The 20702-nt window shown below is 37.8% G+C and overlaps 1 protein-coding gene across 6 annotated transcripts in view; it reads left to right on the top strand.

Annotated features, from left to right (window-relative positions):
• GPAT3 (glycerol-3-phosphate acyltransferase 3) overlaps nucleotides 1-20702 on the top strand; it is a 61137-nt gene that overhangs the window by 6999 nt on the left and 33436 nt on the right. For all 6 annotated transcript variants that reach the window (XM_055313182.1, XM_055313183.1, XM_055313181.1 and 3 more), the window contains exon 3: nucleotides 1684-1750. In XM_055313182.1, the coding sequence (XP_055169157.1) occupies nucleotides 1684-1750 (67 nt within the window). The remainder of the gene's footprint in view (nucleotides 1-1683; nucleotides 1751-20702) is intronic.

Below are 20702 nucleotides of genomic sequence, written 5' to 3'. Positions count from 1 at the left end.
AAAGCTTTAAAGTGAAAAACTATGTAAATAAGCCTTGACTTCTATTGAGAAGAGATGAGAGGTATGTCTAGAGTTTGAGAATTCCTGCATTAAATCAGTAAGGAAGGAAAAAGCCTCAATCAGATTAAGATTGAATCTTATTATCATTTGTTACTTGCCTCTTGGAGCCAGGAAGATTAAGTCTCTATTTATAGGCTGTTCTCTAAGCACAAACAGCATGTTCCTACTTGGCTCTTTGGGATGTTGTGCAGGGGTCCTGATGTAGTCAGATCATGCCCTGATCCTTGACCTTCAGGTATAGGTTTCAGGTCATTTAGTCTGTATCCTTCATTGTCTTACTTATTTGAATTTTTAAAAATTGTTTTAATTCCTTGTGAGCCTAGCAATACCTGTTTTTGGCCACTACATTTTCGATACATTTTTTTTGCTTCTTCAAGGGTGCTTAAATCATAATTATAATAATCACAATGCCTTTTTTCTCTAGTATCCCACTTCTCCAATCAGTCAGTTTATTTTATTTTATTTTTTTAAAGATTTTATTTATTTATTCATGAGAGACAGAGAGAGAGAGAGAGAGAGAGAGAGAGGTAGAGACACAGGCAGAGGGAGAAGCAGGCTCCATGCAGGGAGCCTGATGTGGGACTCGATCCTGGGACTTGAGGATCACGCCCTGGGCCAAAGACAGGCGCTAAACCCTGAGCCACCCAAGGATCCCCAATCAGTCAGTTTAGACAATGTTAGCTTCTGGGATTGTAATCATATAAATAATATTTTCATTTTTCCTTTTCTAAATTGGAAAAATAGTCATTGGGATTTTTCCGGGGTGCTGTCAACAAAGTTCACTTGTGGTTTTTTGAATTCTGATTTTTAATGGTAAATAATTTTGGAAATGCATGAAGAAAATATAAAGAAGAAAATAACAAATTACATCTTGGTATATTTCTTTATGCTCCTATGTCCTTTATAAACAAGAATGGGAATTGATTTTTCCTGTTCTTAAATTCTCGCAAACCTGTGGTTTCTCATAATCATAGTATTTTCCCTCTGCATCTCAATAGAGGCAAGTGACCAGGTGGCCAGTGGTTTCCTTAGGTAGCGATTTCAACAGTGTAGACTGCCTCCTTCTGCAAGCCTATTTCTGATGCAGGCAATTAGGTCTTCTTGAGTGTATCTGGCCCCTGAATGCCTAATCTGTTATGAAAACAATAGTTATTCTTCGGGTTCTGTGTTTAGGTCTTTATATATGTTGATCTCATTTAATCCTCATAGTGACCCTAGGGGACATGAACTATTATCCTCATTTTACAGATAAGGAAACTGAGGCCTGGAAGGCTTAAGTAAGTGACTCAGTCTTGATGCCATAACCTGTGCTTTTGCATGACCTGCTTCATGACCTTTTCAAGGAGTCTTTTATGGGGCTACCAGGTGAACATGAAGGGTTTAAAAAAGGTGAATGCTCTCTTGTCCTCATTTATTAGGGCGCGATCAGTGACTAATGTTAAGAGTGTATTTGAGCCTTGGAATGAATACTGCTATCTCAAAGATTTACTAGGAGCATCTCTTTAATTTGGAGAATGCCAGGGTTTAATGTTTAATTTCACTTTTGTATAAGTAAGGTTTGAGTATTTTTACATCATGTCTGTGGAACAGTTTACTTTAACAACACTACTTGTTTTTGAACAGTGGGCCACAATACGAATTGAAAAAGGAGTCCCAAAGGAGTCGGTTCTTAAAAACTCCGCTTCTGTTGGTAAGTCTTCTTTTTCATTTATGATGGTTAAGATACCCAAATTGGATAAATCTACATCTACCCAGTTTGAACTTGAAATATGCAGAAGCAGTGCATTCTATAGGCATTGGATCATTCATAATTTTGTTCTTTATGCAAAATAGCAGCTGCCCGAGTTTTGAATGAGTTTTCACTGGAGAGGTGGTAATAATGTGCTAGCTTATCCATGCGTTCTTACAGGGTGTTTCCAAAGGCATACATTTAAAAGTGGTTGCCTCTAGTTTTAAAGATGTAGTTAATGGTTTGAGAAAATAATGCTAATTGGACTACCTTGGAGTTAAACCTATTTTTGAGATTTTATTAGTACCTTGTTCTAATTTGCAGGTCTGAAAGATGTTCCTCAAAGTAACCCTTTCCTACTAAAGGCTGATTGGTAATACATGAAATAAGTAATAACTCCTGTATGAAAGAGCATGGGAATCATCACATGCCACACCTTGCTTTTGGAAAGTAGTATTATACAGTAACAAAGGCTCAGAAAAGTTGTGCAGTAAAGATGCCTGTTAATTTTTGTTAGAAGTGAGTTAAGTCAACTGAGCTCACTAGTGCCTGTGTCTGTTAGTGCTTTACTGTTCCAATAAACTCTTTGACTTGGGGTAAGAATTTTAAGAATTGTTTAAGATGCTGGCTTCATAAGAGAGTAGAATTCTATAGAATTCTATGGAATTTACTCCCTATGAAATTAGGGAGTTAATAAGTCGCTTGACTTAATGAAAAGACTAAGTCATTGTGTGTTTTTTAAAAATAATGTACAATTTTGTGCTTATCGAATTTAAGATTAAAAATAATCAAAATGTCAAGCATTTCACTAAGAGGAATTAATCTTCTGGAGGCTTGTGGAAGAGGAATTATAGAGATTGTATCCCACGGTGCATTCTGGAAATAAAAGTATTTGAGTGAAAACATCTGCTCATTTTGTGTAGTTGGATTGTTACATCCAAAAGATTGAAACAATACGTAGATCTTTATGGTATATCCTTAAACATCAAGTGTTATCACCAGTAACATTTTACCAAGATTGGAGATTTCTGGCTATCCACAATCCTATTTTTATTGTCAGATACCTTCTCTTCGACAGAGCAGATCTACTGTTTTTTAATTTTCTGGGTACATCTTAAAATGTGTATCCTTATGATATAAGGAGACAACAAACTTTATTCCTGGTTTTCTGTTGTACTTAGACTCTGGGACTGTCACTGATCTTGAGTAAAATTCTATGGAGCCTTGTAGTTTGGGGTGGTGGCAGTGCATGTCTTGGGACACAAAATGTTTCAATTTGGTAGGTTAGGGATTAATAATCACTATGTGAGGGTGTCCTTAGCACTAGTTTAGATTTTTTAGTCTATACTGAAGTGAATATTGTCACTTGTTGGTTTTTTTTTTTTTTTTTTGGCCATGCATTTGTCTTTTCCATGGTACCTCCGGGAAAGAGTGGAAATGAACAAGAGGAGAAAAATATAAATCATGATGGTTTAGAATAAGGCTAAAGCCTACCAAGTTTGTCTTCTTTCATTCAGAGTAGCTGTCTATTTATTTATTTATTTATTTATTTATTTATTTATTTATTTATGATTTTATTTATTCACGAGAGACACACAGAGAGAGACAGAGACATAGACAGAGGGAGAAGCAGGCTCCTTGCGGGGAGCCCGATGCAGGACTCGATCCCAGGACTCCGGGATCACGACCTGAGCCAAAGGCAGGTGCTCAACCACTGAGACATCCAGATATCCCACTGTCTTTCCTTTTAGCCATAAGATTGGCAATGACTGTTGTAATTACTGAGCATTTGCTACCTGTAAAGTTGTTGAGGGATCCAGGGAAGATTAAGATATGGTTCCTGTGAGGCAACAGGTATCGGACAGGTCACTGTGATGAATGCTAGAGTAGGTGCATAAGCAAAGGACAGCGTGAGATCTAATTTAGTATCTGATATTTGCTGCTTTCATCTCTGTTAATCCCACAACTGTGTGTGGTATGCACCTCCACTCCCATCCTGATTTCCATCCTGCTTGGGTAGCCCTGGGACGGGTGTGTGCCCTGTTGGTACATCCTGGTGTTTGGAGTCAGCGGAGAAGGAGGATCTTCCTCCTACACAGACTGGCCAAGGGTGATGAGACACCGAAACACACTGAGGGTATGTGCGCAGCCACTGCAATCATCTGCCTCCAGAACCTCAGGTCTCTATGCCACAGCCAACAACGGCTCCAGTTAGCACTGAGCCCATCAAAGTTGAGGCAAGGGTCACAGGCAGGCCAAGGGCCCTGGGGGTACGGGTGTGATCTGGGTATGTCTGAGTGGTATAGCGCTGATGATAGGTTCAGGAAATGGAGAGGGAGAGATTGGCTAAACAGGGGAAATAGTTATGTCTATTTTCCGCACCAAAAATTTCTTCTGCTGCTTTTCCTTGATGAAGCATATTTTTGGAAACACTTTTGAGTCTCTCTTTTGCCAGTTCAATCCCTCTTGCATTATATTTCTCCTGTGCTTTCATTAATAAGCCAAATGAAAGCCGAACCTCGGGAGATATTATCTTTGTGGTTAAATCGTTCTCTCCTGTCTTTAATAAACCATCTCATTTATTGACTGAGGTTCAGATATGATCACAAACAAGATCTCTCTCTCTCTTTAAGGTTTTATTTATTTATTTCATGATAAACACACTAAGAGAGAGGCAGGGACATAGGTAAAGGGGCTCTCTGAGGGGAGCCTGATGTGGTTCTATCTCAGGACCCTGGGATCATGACCTGAGCCAAAGGCGGATGCTCAAACACTGAGCCACTCTGGTGCCCCAAGCAAGATCTCTTTAAGAAGCTCTGTTATTTCACCTTCTTCCAATTTTTGAGGACGTTTCCTCATTGTCACTAAATCATTGAAGACAAATCTTTCTCCCCTTCTTCAAGTAACTATGTTATTATACTCAACATTCAACATAGAGTTACTCTCTTTCCTAGTTTTTGTTTCCTGAAGGCTGATGGGTTCACCACTCCAGCCATTGGACAAGTGCACCTCTTCACACCCAGGAACATGGTCTGATTAAGATTTTATCAACTTTTATCCTACTCTGTTGTCAACAGTGCAAGAGACCATTAAGAGCCGTGAACCTCTTCCTTGGGTACCTGACTGATTTCGAGGATTTATTGTGCGATAAACTTCAGTTAGTTTGTAATTAGGATTGTATTCATAATGAATATAATTCATTATGCCATTTTCATAACTTGAGATTAATTCCACTAGAAATTGCATTATATTACTAGGACATTGTGAATGATTACCAATCAAAAGTCAACAGGCAGGAAGAAAGGCCCAACTTTGCCCTTGTCCTGGAGGTGTCACAAACAATACAAATAAATAGAAACCATGGCTCATTCATTTTGGCACTGTCCTCTAGAATGTGCTGCTTGCCTGACACAGCATTATCTGCATGGGCAATGCATACCACCTCCTCAGGTCCTCCCCTTTGCCACACTTCAGTAGGCACTGCACATAGGGATTTGGGGTCATGTGGCCTATGGTTAATTAAGTGCCCCTCACCTCTCCCCTGCTAAACTTCTCTTCTGCACTGTATGTGTTGCCCCTAGCCCCCAGCTCTTCCTCCACCCAAACACACACAAAGGATAAAATACTACAGTGAAACTTCTGATGTCATACCTATTCAGAGAGAATTTAGGCTGCTTAACATTTCCTTCTGATTTTACTTTTGAAATTCATTGTGAGACTTGAGTGACCATGTTGATACTGGTACAACATTGGTTGCATCAATATTAAATCTCTTGCATTTATATAAAATGTGGGGTAGTATTTTGTGACAGAAGTTTGCATATCATTTTCTATACTTGTTTTGTTCGAGGCAGGCTGGTTTTTTTAAAAAAGATTTTTATTTATTTATTTGAGAAAGAAAGAGAGCAAGGGGAGAGGCAGAGGGAGAAGCAGACTCCCCACTGAGCAGGAGCCCAATGCAGGGCATCATGATCTGAGCTTCAGGCAGCCATAAGGCAGATACTTAACGGACTAAGGCACCCAGGCACCCCACTGGGCAGGCCAGGGTTGGGGAGAGGTTATTTGATAGTCTGCCTAAATCAACTAAGATGACTTATTGTCTTGGTGTAAACTCCCTGAATACAAGTCAGTATCGGCTATCCACATGGATATGGAGTATAATGAATCTAATGGGGTTATTTTGCTGATAAAATGTTGGAACTTGTCTAGCTGCTTGCAGAGAGAAAAATAATCCAGTTATGGGATATGGAAGGATTATAGAGTGAGAGTTTCCTTATCATTGCCAAATGTCTACTTGCTTTTATTAGTCTGCTTCTGATTGTAAATCTTGTGCTTGATGGTGGTGATGATGATGATGACAATTTTCAAACATACACAAATTAGAGAAGTAGTATAATGAGCCTGATATGGGCGATAAGATTTTGCCACACTTGATTCATCTGTGCCTTCTTATTTTTTGCTGAAATAGTTGATGCAATATAAGATTTCATATCTTTTCATGCATTTTTTAAAGAAAAGGATTTAAAAAAATAACCACAGTACTATACTCAAACTTAATTTTTTTTAATATCATCTAATATACAGTCCATATGTAAATTCCCCTAACAGTTTAAAAAGGTTTTGTAATTGATTTGTTTGAATCAAGATTCAGTCATGGCTCACAGATATGTTTATTTACTTTTTGATACTGCTTTATTGGACACATGGAGTACTGGTTTTGTTCCTGGAACAAAAATTGCTTAATGGCAGGTGATTCTGAAAATTCACTAGCATACCATACATTTTTATCTTCACAGCTTAATATAGCTCTGTGCCAGACAAAATTTTGATTCTTTTGCTTTTGTTTGTTTTTAAACCATAAGATTAGTAATCTGTATTTCTAATATTATGATATTCATTACATGAACTTTTCATATTATATAAAATTTAGTTCATAGCCCCTCAATTCCACTTCTAAGTAAGATATCAAACCTATCCAACCAAACTCTCAGCATGTATGTATTAGGAGACACGCTACAAGTGGATAAATAGTGAAAATGTGCAGACAATGCAGTCACTCGTCAGGAGGAAAATAAATATGTGAACTGGTTCAAATGAATTAACTGGATTTACATGAAGAGAACAAAGTACACAAATCTTAATGTTGAGTGAAAAGGTAATGTATCGTATAACAACATTTATTTAAAATTACTACTAAGGGATCCCTGGTTGGCTCAGCAGTTTAGTGCCTGCCTTCAGCCCAGGGCATGATCCTGGAGTCCCAGGATTGAGTCCCATATCGGGCTCCTTGCATGGAGCCTGCTTCTCCCTCTGCTTATGTCTCTGCCTCTCTCTCTCTCTTTCTCTCTCTCGTGTCTCTCATGAATAAATAAATAAGATCTTAAAAAAATTACTACTATAAACAGAACTATGTAATTATGTAGACAAGCATAAAACATATGTGGAAATGATATATACCACAGGTTAGTGGTTATCTTCTAGGAAGGAGGAGAAAGGATGGGAAGATGGCCTTTAACTGTATCTCTAATTTTTTTCTCTTTTTTTAAAGATTTTATTTATTTTTTCATGAGAGACACACAGAGAGAGGCATAAACATAGGCAGAGGGAGAGGCATGCTCCCTGTGGGGAGCCTGATGCAGGACTCGATCCCAGGACGTTGGGATCACAACCTGTACCAAAGGTGTCTAGACACTCAACCACTGAACCGCCTAGGTGTTCCTCTAATTTTTTCTTTAAAGAGTATCTATAGTAAATATGACAATGGTTATCTTTTTTCTTTGTTGAACTCAGTTTTTGGGTTAAACGTATATTTTAAGCATAAAAAAAGAACCCTCCAACTAAATGAAATATAAAGAATTGCCCAGCTAGAGTCTTTAGTCTGATGCATAGAACTTGTTTTATATGAATAGAAAATACGTACTTGTCTCAGGAGTGTGATTGATGGTTACCTGCTCCAAAACACATCTCTGTTGAGTCTGACCAGTGCCTGGAATTGAAACTTAAACTTATGGAACAAAAGAGTTATTAATCTAAGTCTATTACCTCTTAGAGGCAGGATTCTCAATTTCAGTGCTACTGACATTTTGGGTAGAATAATCTTTTTTTTTTTTTGTCATGGAGAGTGGTCCTATATGTTGTAAGATGTTTAGCAATATCCCACTAGATGATAGTAGCACACTCTTAATATGACAACCAATGGTGTCTCCACACATTGCCAAATGTTCCCTGGGGGCAAAATTTTTTCTCTTCTCCTCACTTCTGTCCACTCCTTTGTGAACCACCACTCTTAGAGAATAACGTGTTAATCTTTTGGTACCCAATATTGGTAGCATAATTTTTTGTAGTTTTCTAATAAATAGGCCCTTGGAGGAGTAGAATTTGATTTTCAGTCTTTGGTGCTGGTGTGGGGAAGGATGGAATATGAGGTGAGGCTTGTGAACAACAGTTAGTAGACGACTCTGTATGGTGGGAGAGAAGGCATATTCTTTAAGAAAAGGAGGAGTGAGACAAGGGAATCTTCCTTCAGACTTTGCCTCATAATCTGAGGAAAATATACTGTTTTGGAGGGAGCTTTACTTTAGACTGGACTGGAGACTCGTGTAGAACTATGTACTCTAACCTCTGAAAGGAGATGACTCAGCATTTAATTCTGGCCAGCAATGAGTAAGCAGGAAGGAGTGGTTCTGGCAGGGAAGAAGGTAAAAGGTCAGATCAGACTAATGGTATTTGCTGCGTTGTGAAGTGATGGTAGAAGGAGAGTGATGTAAGCCCTAAATCACAGAAAGGAAGGCTCCCATCTTAAGAAAGCAGTTAGGGGGCTCATAAAACATACTGTTATCTTTCAGATCATTTTTCTTGTCACGTAGCAGCAACAAAATAGGTGACATGACGTGTCCCTTATCCCCATTTTCCAAGAAATTCATTTTGCTTTCAAATGTAAGTGATAAAAGCAGGTTTTAGATCATTCTGTCCCCAGTACTATGTAGTTGTTGGAGATCTTGATGGTGCTTTAGCTCTCTTAGTCTTAAACTCCTCAGCACATTAGGAGAGTACTGGCATCACAGAATTGTGGAGGTTGAAAAAGCCAGATGAAAACAGAGACTCAGGGATTCTTTGAGAGTGAGAAGATAACTGGACCAGGTGATAGGATAGTCAACTTGAGAATACATTCTCTTTTAGAAAAGTTTTCTGTACCCGCCATTGGGAGGAATAGACGTTTCAGCAGATACCCATCAAATCCAAAATCCATCTAGTCATTTCATTTTTTTAAAAGATTTTATTTATTTATTTGATATAGAGAGAGCGAGAAAGAGAGAACAAGCAGGGGGAGCAGCAGAGGGAGAGGGAGAAGCAGACTCCCTGAGGAACCAGGGAATCCGATGCAGGGCTCCATCCCAGGAGCTGAAGGCAGGCGCTTAACTGACTGAGCCACCCAGGTTCCCCACTTTGTAATTTTAGAAGTGTTCCCCAAACCAGTCTCCTCACCTAACACACCCCTCTAGCTATTCTACCCCTCAGAGAAAGCCCCAGTCAAAAGTACAAAGCTTCTCCATTTTGTTTCTACCTTATAGACAAAAACCTATCAATAATAACAATAATCACTGCCACCTGTTAAACAATGGCTCCATTGTGCAAAATTTATTTACATGAGGAAGGTCTTGTGAATTCTCACATAACTGATGAGAAAGCTATAGGTGAAGGAGGTCAGGTAACTTGCTTCAGATTCAATATGAAGTGGAAGGCAGACTGAAAAGAAATCCCAATACAATTTGTCTTTCCTATTCCAAATCCCTTGTTGCCACCCCCTTCCTATACTATACCTTACCTGCTCCTATGGTCAATCTGTGCCTTCTCAATTCTCCCTTTGAAGGTTGAGGTAACTCTTCCACAAATGGAAACTCCTCTGCTGAATGTTGGCTTTGTCACATACTAGGAAACTTGTAACATCTCTATCTCAAATCATCAATGCAACTTTTCAAGAAATGAATCTATTGAGAATATTTAATATTTAGGATGATACTAAAAGATATTAAATATCAATGCCAAACATTAAGGTTGACATTTATAGTTAATTTGATGCTTCTCTGTTGTGGGGTTTCTTGTTTAATCAAATCAGGCATGTCTGGTTCAACAAAGTTAATGTGGGCTGTCAGCCAAGAAATGGGTCCACAGTGTGGTGAATGGGATGTTAAAATGAAATGCTGCCTGTTAATTCCAAATCCTATTAGTTTCTCTGCAGTGTTGACTGACAACTGATGACACTGTCCATACTTCCGCTCCGTTTATGCTTCAAAATAGGTATAAACACATGGTTAATTTTATGATTAGTATTTATATCCGGGATTAAAATCTTCCTCTACTATAATCAGCATTGCTTATTTTGTAAGTTTTTGGGGAATATTTAATGATTAAAGGGGGAGTTGATTTTCTCATCTGCTTTTCTCAGGAGAACAAGTGCACCTCCAGGGCTGCTAGTTCAGTACTTCTAGTCTTGATAACTGAGAGACACTAACAGAAAATTACTCAAAATTTAAAAAGGGGCAAATTACTCTATTACAGGTATATTAACCATATAGAAAACAGGAAAATAGAATGTAGCTTTATTTCAGTAAGGCTTGACTGTATCCTATTCCAAATAGCAGGTGGGCAAGTGTCCACTCTGTTACCCCTCCCACAACCCTGGCAGCCATCACTGGTTGATGAGTCCTTGCCTCCCAACCACAATGTAGCATCCTTAACACAAACCTGCAGACAGCTTCTCACTACTGCTTTGAAATCTTGTCACCACTCTTGATCAGGAGAATAGAGTTTCTCACACTGTGTGCCAAAGGATCACTAACTAAAACGAGGAGAATCTTTTGAGTAATTGGATTTTGGCATAGATTTGGTTGTATTGTTTGAGATTGTACTGATGACTGATGCAATTGGAAGTGTAGTATCACTGAATGAATGGTCTTAGCTGGGTTTTTAATAACCTGGGAATTGGAATAGAATTTAAGGTAATCTTGATTGTTTTGATGAATGAACCATCAGAGAGAGAAGTGACATTCAAGATCCTTTACTCAAGGAGGATGCTCTGAAATGGATAGAAAAGCCAGCCTTGGTTACGTGGTAGGAAAAGGCTTGCCACCTCAGAAGGCAGAGTTTTAGATCATCAGGCGGGGAAAGCCAGGGAAAACACAGAACCTAAAATGATGCCGCAGTTTGTGGCAGAACCAGCATGTTTAACTACACAGTGACAAGCTGCTCTGCATCACTAACCCTGGTCTCTGCATGAATGACACTTACCAAGCATTTTCCACGCACCTAGGTTATATTCTGAACTATGCCCCCAGGCAACCCTTAGCCTACTTTAGGAGATATCACCAATCTCCGCATATCTATATGACAATCAGAAGCCAGCTAGTGCTGATGGTATTGAACTTCACAAAAATAAATATAATTAACTTGAGGAGGAAAATCCATAACCATAACACAAAAAGAGATTATTTTGGATGGGGGACGTCAAAGAGGGTGCTTTGGTGGACGTGTTAGTGTTGAACCAGTCATGTAGAGGTGGTTTGGGATTAACTGAGGTGACAGGGCTTTCTAAACTCAAGGAATGAGGGAATAGCTTGGATAGCAGTGGGAGTGAGCTTAGTTCATAGAAGGCAACAGACATAGAAGTATGATTGGCTAAGAGGGTGACATAAGGTTGTGAAGGACTCGAATGCAAAGTGGTTTAGATGTGATGTGAAGACAGAGAATCTCAGATTTCCTGTTTATATTAGGGATCATAAAGAGGAAATTCTGAAGCCCTCAAAAAGGATGACTATGGTGGCCACCCAGACCTGTGGAGGTTGATGATTGAATTTGAAAAAAGAAAAAAAAGTGTGAGATGATTCATATGACAGTTGGTTAATTATTAGAAGGAAGAAGCCATCTCTCTTTCCCTCTGTATCTCTACAAGATGGAACAAAAAGGCTGGCTTAAAGTGTTGCATGTAAGAAAGAGCTTCTTAGCAAAAAATGATTGTAAACCTGGACTACTAGGTAGATTACACAGAGAAGTTTTAGAAATGGAGGACAGTTGAGAATCTGGGGAAAGGTCCGAATTATATAACACAGCTTTTTTTTTTTTTTTTTTTTTTTTTTCAGTTTTTAGCAGGGCCTTGTCATCTTGGTTGTAATAAATTCCGTAAAAGTTTTAGATTAAAAGATTTTTAATGTCTTCATGTAGTATTTGTCTCTGTAATATTGGTATCTGTTTGTGGGTCATTGGCTCCATAAGCAGAGAAAGCAAAAAAGCTCTTCATCACTTTTTTATTCTGTCAGCAAGTAGCAGCAACTCTTGAAGCCCTCTTCACCTTTTCTCCTCTCTAGGAGGTTGTATAATGGCATTTCCCAATTTTCTCTGTTTTCTTGCTGAAGCTCCTGGGGCAGCATAAGTTTGTGAATGAAGAAAAAGTGAGGGGCCAGGGTTCCAAAGCATGCTTGGTGCCAAGACACCTGGGGAGATGAGGAGCAGATAGTGGTGGTTCTGTGTTTGTTGAGGATTAGCTCTTGGGGCTCAGGGAAGGGAGACAGCCTGTTGGACTTGTGATTAGAAAGAGTCCTTTTCTTGGATTGGAGTAGGAGGAAACTATTGATGTTTGGATGCCCTGGGGATGCACAAAACTCTTAGGGACCTTCTCTTTGTGTGCCAGCGTCAGTGTTTTGTTTTGTTTTAAAGATTTTATTTATGCATTAATGAGAGACACATGGAGAGAGGGAGAGACACATGGAGAGAGGCAGAGACATAGGCAGACTCGATCCCAGGATGCCAGAGTCACGACCTGAGCCAAAGGCAAATGCTCAACCACTGAGCCACCCAGGTGCCCCAACCTCAAGTGTTTTGAAAGGTCTTCCCTGCACCTCCTTCACTGACTTTTCTAGGTCAGATGCCTGGTTTTCCTACATCACTTCCTCAGAGTGCTGTTTCTCTCAAAGCTCAGGTTGGCTAGGGAAGGACATTCATTCCCTGGAGTCCTATTTCGTTTTTTGAATGTTCCTTAGAGAGTAAAACCCACAGAGCCCTTACGTCTCCTGTAACTTCTGGGGACCCTGGGTGGAACAAAGGAAAAGAGTGGGGCATGGTCTGCTTTTCTGTTAGGGTCCCAGAGCCTTCACCCTGTCTTGCCTGTTTCTGGAATTGATGGGCTTGCCTCTGTGCTTCTCTGGTGTTGCGTACTGGGTAGCCTGCACTTGCTCATTTCACCTGGGAAATGGAGTGGACCTAAAAGCCCAAGCAGGTAGGAGAGACACCATGGACAAACCTTGTGGGTAGGATAATTGGCCCTTTTACCTTTGAATATCTAGAAAAATGCACTGTATACAGAGGACAGTAACTTGAAGGAACATTGACTTTGGCCTTCACAAAAAGCTAAAGTACTTTGGAGACTGTGCATATACACACCAAGGGACACTCTTCTTCACGTTATTAGAGAAAACAGCATTGTGATTTCTGGTGTTCCTTTGTAAATTCTCTTGGCTCACACAGAGAGGAAATTGATAATGAATTCCAGAGGCCATTTCTTTCGATTCCATTCAAAAAATTCCATTCTTTCATTCCATTCAAAAAATAAGAAAAAAGGAGATTAAGACTGGACAGGGAGTATGAGTTTTGGCTATGAGTAGGTGATAACATTCTCAACTGCTTGGTAGACTAGGTAGTGGATATAAAGTCTTTGCAAAGACTAAGTGTATATTCCTTTTTCCCAAGCGTGGTAAGCTTTTTGTTTAAGTTGGTATCTGTTAGTGTATATCACATATATATCACTTCCTCTTCTGCCTCTGCAATGACGTTGATACAAATCTACTCAGATAAATGAACATCCTCATTTTCAATGACTCATATGTTCATGTTGGTGACTTTACTTGCCAGTCACTGGCTAATGCACGTGACCTATTTGCAACAGATCTCAGGTATGTGATGCCAGCAGGCGTTATGAAATCCCAGCGTGTGATGGTGTTCAGCCTTTGGTGCTCATCTGACATTCTATACAACGAGCACATGCCTAAGATTGCTAGTCAGTAGAGAAGCTTGCGTACTGGGGTATATATGCAAGGAGAGGGAAAGACAGTCATTTTGTAATCAGCAAAAAGAACTAACATCCTTTTTTTTCTTAAGAGAAGCCATTGTCTTGCCATTGTACCCTTACTCCCATAGGATAAGCCATGCCTTATGTCCTTTAGTACAAATTTGTTTTAGAAATTTAGATATAACGTTTCATCAGTTTGATGTAACTTGGGTCTTTTTTGGGTCTTTGCTTATAATCAGTTAACACAATGTATGCATCATGTAATGGATGGAGTTGGTGGTTCATGGGCTCAAAGAAAACAAAAACATGGAGAAAATGGGTTTCTGCTGATGTGAAGAGTTTTGAATGATTTTAGGAATAGGGGTATTAGGTGGAAGAAACTGTAAGCGAAAGCAGGAAGGTAAGAGAGGAAACATTAGGGGCCCAAGGATCAATTTAGTTTGGCTGGAGCTAGAATGGGTGAAAATGAGTTGGAAGTAGAGTTAAGATTGGATAAATATTTAGGTTTAAGTCCTAAAATGCCTTAACTGCTAGGCTAAGACATTATTTCCTTAGATGAGAGGATCTCAAAGTTTTGGAAAGATGAATGGTAGCTTTGAAAAGTGGGATTAGATGGGAAGAGGGAGAGGAAAATGGAGAAAGGAGAGATAGTAGATGGCAAGCCCTCCTAGAAAGTGATGGGACTGTGATTTGCAAATATTGAACCACCCTTGCATCCCAGGCATAAATCCTACTTGATCCTGGTGAATGATTTTTTAAAAAATGTATTATTGGATTCGGTTTGCTACTGTTTTCTTGAGGATTTTTGTATCTATGTTCATCAGAGATACTGGCCTGTAGTTCTCTATTTTTGTGGTGACTTTCTCTGGTTTTGGTAACAGGCTGATGTTGGCCTCATAGAATGAATTCAGTATTTTTTCTTCCTCTTCTATGTTTTGGAATAGTTTGAGAAGAATAGGGAATAGGTATTAACTCTTCTTTAAATGTTTGGTAGAATTCACCTATGAAGCTGTCTGGTCCTCAACTTCTATTTATTGGGAGATTTTTTTTTTTATTATTTATTGGGAGATTTTTGAATACTGGTTCAATTTCATTGTTGGTAATCTGTTCAAGCTTTCTATTTCTTCCTGTTTCACTTTTAGTAGTTTATATGTTTCTAGGAATTTATCTATTTCTTCTAGGTTGTCCTATTTGTTGGCATATAATTCTTCATAATATTGTCTTGCCATCTTTTGTATTTTTCTGTGGTGTTGGTTTTATTTTTCCTCTTTCATTTGTGACTTTGAGTCTTTTTTTTTTTGGATGAATTTGGCTAGAAGCTTATCAATTTTAAAAAACATTTATTTATTTATTTTTGAGTAGAGAGAGAAAGAGCAAGCATGAGTGAGGCTGGGGCAAAGGGAGAAGAAGAGAGAGAATCTTAAGCAGGCTCCACATCTAGTGCAGATCATGACCTGAGCCGAAATCAAGAATTGGACACTTAACCTACTCAGCCACACAGGCGCCCCTAGACATTTATCAATTTTGTTGATCCTTTGAAAGAAACAGCTCCTGGTTTCATTAATCTGTTCTACTGTTTTTTTTTTTAAGTTTCCCTTTCATTTTGTTTAAATGAAAATAATCTTTATTATTTTCTTCCTTCTGCTGGTTTTGGGTTTTGTTTGTTCTTTTTCTAGCTCCTTTAGGTACAAGGTTAGATTGAGATTTTTCTTGCTTCTTGAGGGAGGCTTTTATTGCTATATACTTCCCTCTTAGAACCACTTTGCTGTATTCTAAAGGTTTTGAACCATTGTGTTTTCATTTTCATTTGTTTCCATGTACTTTTTTATTTCCTTTTTAAATTTCCTGTTGACCCATTAATTGTTTAGTAGCATGTTATTTAACCTCCATGTATTTGTGGTCTTTCCAGATTTTTTTCTTGTGGTTGACTCCTGGTTTCATAGCTTTGTGGTCAGAAAGGATGCATCATATGACTTTGATCTTTTTACATTTATTGAGGCTTGTTTTATGGCATAATATGTGATGTATTCTGTAGAATGTTCCAAGTACACTTGAAAAGAATATGCATTCTGCTGTATTAGGATGGAATGTTCTGAATATATCTGTTAAATCCATCCAAATGTGTCATTCAAAGCCACTTTTTTCCTTGTTGATTTTCTATTTGGATGATCTGACCATTGACATAAGTGGAGTATTAAAGTCCCCTACTATTATTGTATAACTGATTAGTTCTTTTTTGTTATGTTTTTTATGAACTGTTTTATGTATTTGGGTGCTTCCATGTTGAGTGCATAAATATTCACAATTCTTCATCCTCTTGTTGGATTGTCTCATTTATTATCCAGTAGTGTCCTTCTTTGTCTCTTGTTACAGCCTTTCTTTTAAAATCTATTTCATCTGATATAAATATTGCTATCTATGCTTTGTTTTGACATCCATTTGCTTGATAAATCTTTCTCCAGGTCATGGGGCCTTGAACCAGAGCAGTGGGTTGGTGGAGAGATGGAATGTCTTGGCAGCCATATAGTGTGAGCCTTGGGGAAGAAATCAGGCTATAGGTTCACGTTTGGGAGTTATTTAGAGAGGGCAAACGCTGAAATGGTGGACTTAGTGAACTTACAGAGTGAAAAACATTTGCAAATTCTAGAGAAAAATTCATAGAAAAGGGATAAGTAAACATAAATGAATGAAACAGGATCAACCAGGGAAGAAGAGAGCAGAGGAATGGAAACTAAGTGAATGGTGAATTCTAACTTTATATTTTCTCTCTCCTTGTTCCTTTGCCCACTGATACTCCTTTGTGCTATATTTTTCTCCTAAGAATGATAGATGTTCACCAACTCCTTTTCAGAAATAAAACCTTTTAATGCCTTACCTATAAACTGTGCTTTTCCATGAGTGTATACACATGTGAGGTCAGGGATTATCAGGAACTTCTAAAGCCAGCCTAGAAATGAAGTCTTTTTAGGTAAGTTTTGAAATGTAAGGGTGACGCTGGTTATTTGGAAAGTGGTCATAGTCAAGTTTCACTTTATCTGTACAATTTGGAGGACATGCTGAGCCATCAGGCTGATGTGATTCTGAGATAGTTAGCAGATGAACACATGTGATATGTGTATGCAAGTTCTTGTGTGAATGTTTTGAATTTGGATTTATACATCTTTAAAAAATATTTTCATTTTTTGTGTAATACACTCACATGGTACAAAAATCATAGTTATTTAAAAATATGTGCTTTGGTAAGTAGAGCCCAATCACTTAAGCATCTGTCTGCGGCTCAGGTCATGATCCCAGAGATGGAGTCCCACCTGGGTCAAGCCTCTAGTCAGTTCTGACGCTTAACTGATTGAGCCACCCATGAGCCCCATGTTTCTCCTAGATTTCTGTTTCACTTTGACTTCTAGGACCCTCTCATATATTTAAGGTGATAAACTTTTGTCTGTGAGGAGATAAAAATATTTCTTTCAGTTTGTGATTTGTATTTTTTTCTTTGCTTATCATACTTTTTACTATGCAGATATTTTTCATTTTTATGTCATCAAATTTATGAATATTTTCTTTTTATAGTGTTTGGATTTTGAGGTTTTTAATAGTTAGATTCTTCTTCTGCCAAGTTTTAGGGAATTCTCCAATGTTCTCTTTGATTAGTTTTATGTTTTAAAAAAATATTTAAATCTTTGTTTCTTTTATTCTGGTGTCTTTGTCCAGATGACTATCCAGCTGTGGAAAAGCTGAGTTAAAAAGTTCAGCTCTATGCAACTGATTTGTAGTGCATCCTTAATTTCCTGTGTTTGGATCTGTTTCTGTACTTTCAATTTTGGGTCTTTCCATAGTTTGGCAATTATTGATAATGCTGCTATAAACATTGGGGTGCATGTACCCATTCGAATCTGTATTTTTATATCATTTGGGTAAATATCTGGATCATAGGGTAGGTCTATTTTTAACTTTTTGAGGAAACTCCATACTGTTTTCCGGAGTAGTTGTACAGTTTGCATTGCAACCAAGTGCAAAACGGTTCCCCTTTCTCCATATGCTCACCAACATTTGTTGTTTGTTGTGTTGTTAACTTTAGCCATTCTGATAGGAGTGAGGTGATATCTCATTGTGGTTTTGATTTGTATTTGCCTGATGATGAGTGATGTTGAGCATCTTTTCATGTGTCTGTTGGCCATCTGGATGTCTTTGGAAAAATATTTGTGTCTTCTGCCCATTTTTTAACTGGATTATTTGTTTTTTGGGTGCTGAGTTTGATAACTTTTTTATAGATTTTGGAGATTAATCCTTTACCAGATATGTCATTTGCAAATATCTTCTCCCATTCCTGAGGCTACCTTTTAGTTTTGTTGATTGTTTCTTTTGCTGTGCAGAGGCTTTTTATCTTGATGAAGTCTCAATAGTTCATTTTTGTATTTCTGTGGTATCTGTTGTTATTTCTCTCTCTTGTTTGTGGTTTTATTTATTTGGATCTTTTTTCTTTTTGATTAGTCTGGCTAGGGGTTTATCAATTTTATTAATTTTTTCAAAGAACCAGCTCCTGGTTTCATCGATCTGTTCTATTGCTTTTTATGCTTTAATCTTTATTACTTCCCTACTTCTGTTGGCTTTAGACTTCATTTGTTGTTCTTTTTCTAGCTCCTATATGTGTAAGATAAGGTTGTGTATTTGAGATTTTTCTTGCTTCTTGAGGAATGCCTGAATTGCTATATACTTCCCTCTTAGGACCACCTTTGCTGCATCCCAATGGTTCTGAACTGTCATGTTTTCATTTTCATTTGCTTCCATGAATTTTTAATTTCTTCTTTAATTTTCTGGTTGACCCATTCATTCTTTAGTAGGATGTTCTTTAACCTCCATGTATTTAGGGTCTTTCCAAATTTTTTCTTGCATTGACTTCTAGTTTCATAGTGCTGTGGTTAGAAAATATGCAAGGTATGATCTCAGTCTTTTGGTACTTGTTGAGACCTGATTTGTGACCCGGTATGTGATTGTTCTGGAGAATGTTCCATGTGCATTTGAAAAGAATGTGTATTCTGCTGATTTAGGATGAAATGTTCTATGTCTGTTAAGGCCATCTGGTCCAGTGTGTTATTCAATGCTGGAGAGTTTTTGATTTTAGTAAGGACAAAGGTTATAAAAGTAAGAATTTTCATAGTGTATGTAAGTTTTCAGATTTCTTATTTCTTTTTTTTCCCCCAGGGAAGTAATTATTTTAACTTCAAATATTGATGGTTTAATCACTTCTTAGCCAACTTTATGTTTTATTTCTTTTCCAGTTTATACTTTATTTCTTTCACTTGTCTAATTGTGTTGGGTGCTACTCTGGTCCAGTGCAGAATAGCAGTGATGCTAGTTGACATTCTGGTTGGGGAGAGGCTGTAGTGCCTTCAGTGTCTTCCCAGTAAACACCATGCTGGTTTTGATCTGGCTCTCCATCTTAGGTTAAGTACTTGTTGATTCTTGTTATTTTAAATCAAGAATGAAAGTAGAAATTTTCATGCTGCTTTCTGCAGCATCTTTGGCGATGAATATATTTTTTCTCCTTAGGTGTGTTATGGTGAATTTCATTAATAGCTTCATATTTGAGTCACCTTTGCATTTATGCACTAAACATTACCTGGTCATAATGTGGTGCTGAAAACTGCCAAAGTTGAGGTTAGGCTTCTTGCAATTGATCCTAGAGATTAGTGTATTAGCTACCTACTTACTTCCTCCTTCCCTTCCTCCCTTCCTCCCTTCCTTCTTAGATTTAAATATTTGGTAGAATTTCTAGTAAAACAGTATGGGTCTGGTGCTTATTGGGGGGGTAGGTAAAGTTTTTTTACTCCCCACACATTATTTCATTTGTACAAATGATTCTTTTTAGAGCATTCATCTCTTGGTGTATTAGCAAGGGTTTGGGTTTTGTTGTTGTTGTTATTGTTTAGAAAACTATTCATTTTGCCCAGGTTTTTATTAAAGTCATTTGTGTAGAACTTTGTGCAAAGTTGTTTCTTATGATTTTCATAATTTTCTGTTTATGTTATTCTCCTTTGTAAATTATTATTTTACATTACATGTGGGTTTCTCCTCTGCCCCTATTTTACTTTTCTTAATTGGATTAATTGGTGGGATATATAGGTGCTTAAAATAAACTTTATCCTTTTTATGAAAAAAATTAAAATGAAATAAAAAGTTGAATGTCACTCTTAAATGTGCCAACTGGGGAAACATTACCAGGGGAGAGCATGAGTAGTTTCATAATGAATGCTTTTTTTCGAAATGAGGCCATCATGATGGAGTACCTCTTAGGAAACCAAAGGAAATGCTAAGACAGCATTTATTTTGAGCACATTTCAGATATGCTCAGGTCATGATAGATGTGCTGATATTGCTCCCTTTTCTTTGTCTGGACCTGTTACATGGCATATAATAATCTAAAGTTTTTCTAAAACAGTTTTGCTGCTACAGGGACACATAAGAAATTTTTATGTAGTGAGGTATTTTTATTTTTTTCATTTTGCTTGTATTCGCATTTTTTTGGTTCGTTTTTCTCTTCAATGTCTCCACTTTCAAAATAAGAGAAACTTCAGACCTTAAAACAACAACCAAATGACGACCTAGCCAACAGCAACCCCTCTAAGAAGTATATTGCTGATTTAATCATCATAGATAATACGTTATCAATAATAGGTGGAAGTACGCAGAAAGGTGTTAATGTGTGTCTGAATTCTCGATGTTCTAATATTTATTAGTAATAACTGAGTTCTCTCATCTTAAGTATTTCTCCTTCTAAATCAATTTACTTTGCAAGGTGAATGGTTTACCACAGATCTTGCTGCTTGTAGCAACAAAATGACAATACGACTAAGAGGT

The sequence above is a fragment of the Nyctereutes procyonoides genome, unplaced genomic scaffold (genome assembly GCF_905146905.1).
Source record: "Nyctereutes procyonoides isolate TBG_1078 unplaced genomic scaffold, NYPRO_anot_genome, whole genome shotgun sequence".
Classification (NCBI taxonomy): Eukaryota; Metazoa; Chordata; class Mammalia; order Carnivora; family Canidae; genus Nyctereutes; species Nyctereutes procyonoides.
This window is presented reverse-complemented; position numbering and strand designations above follow the sequence as displayed.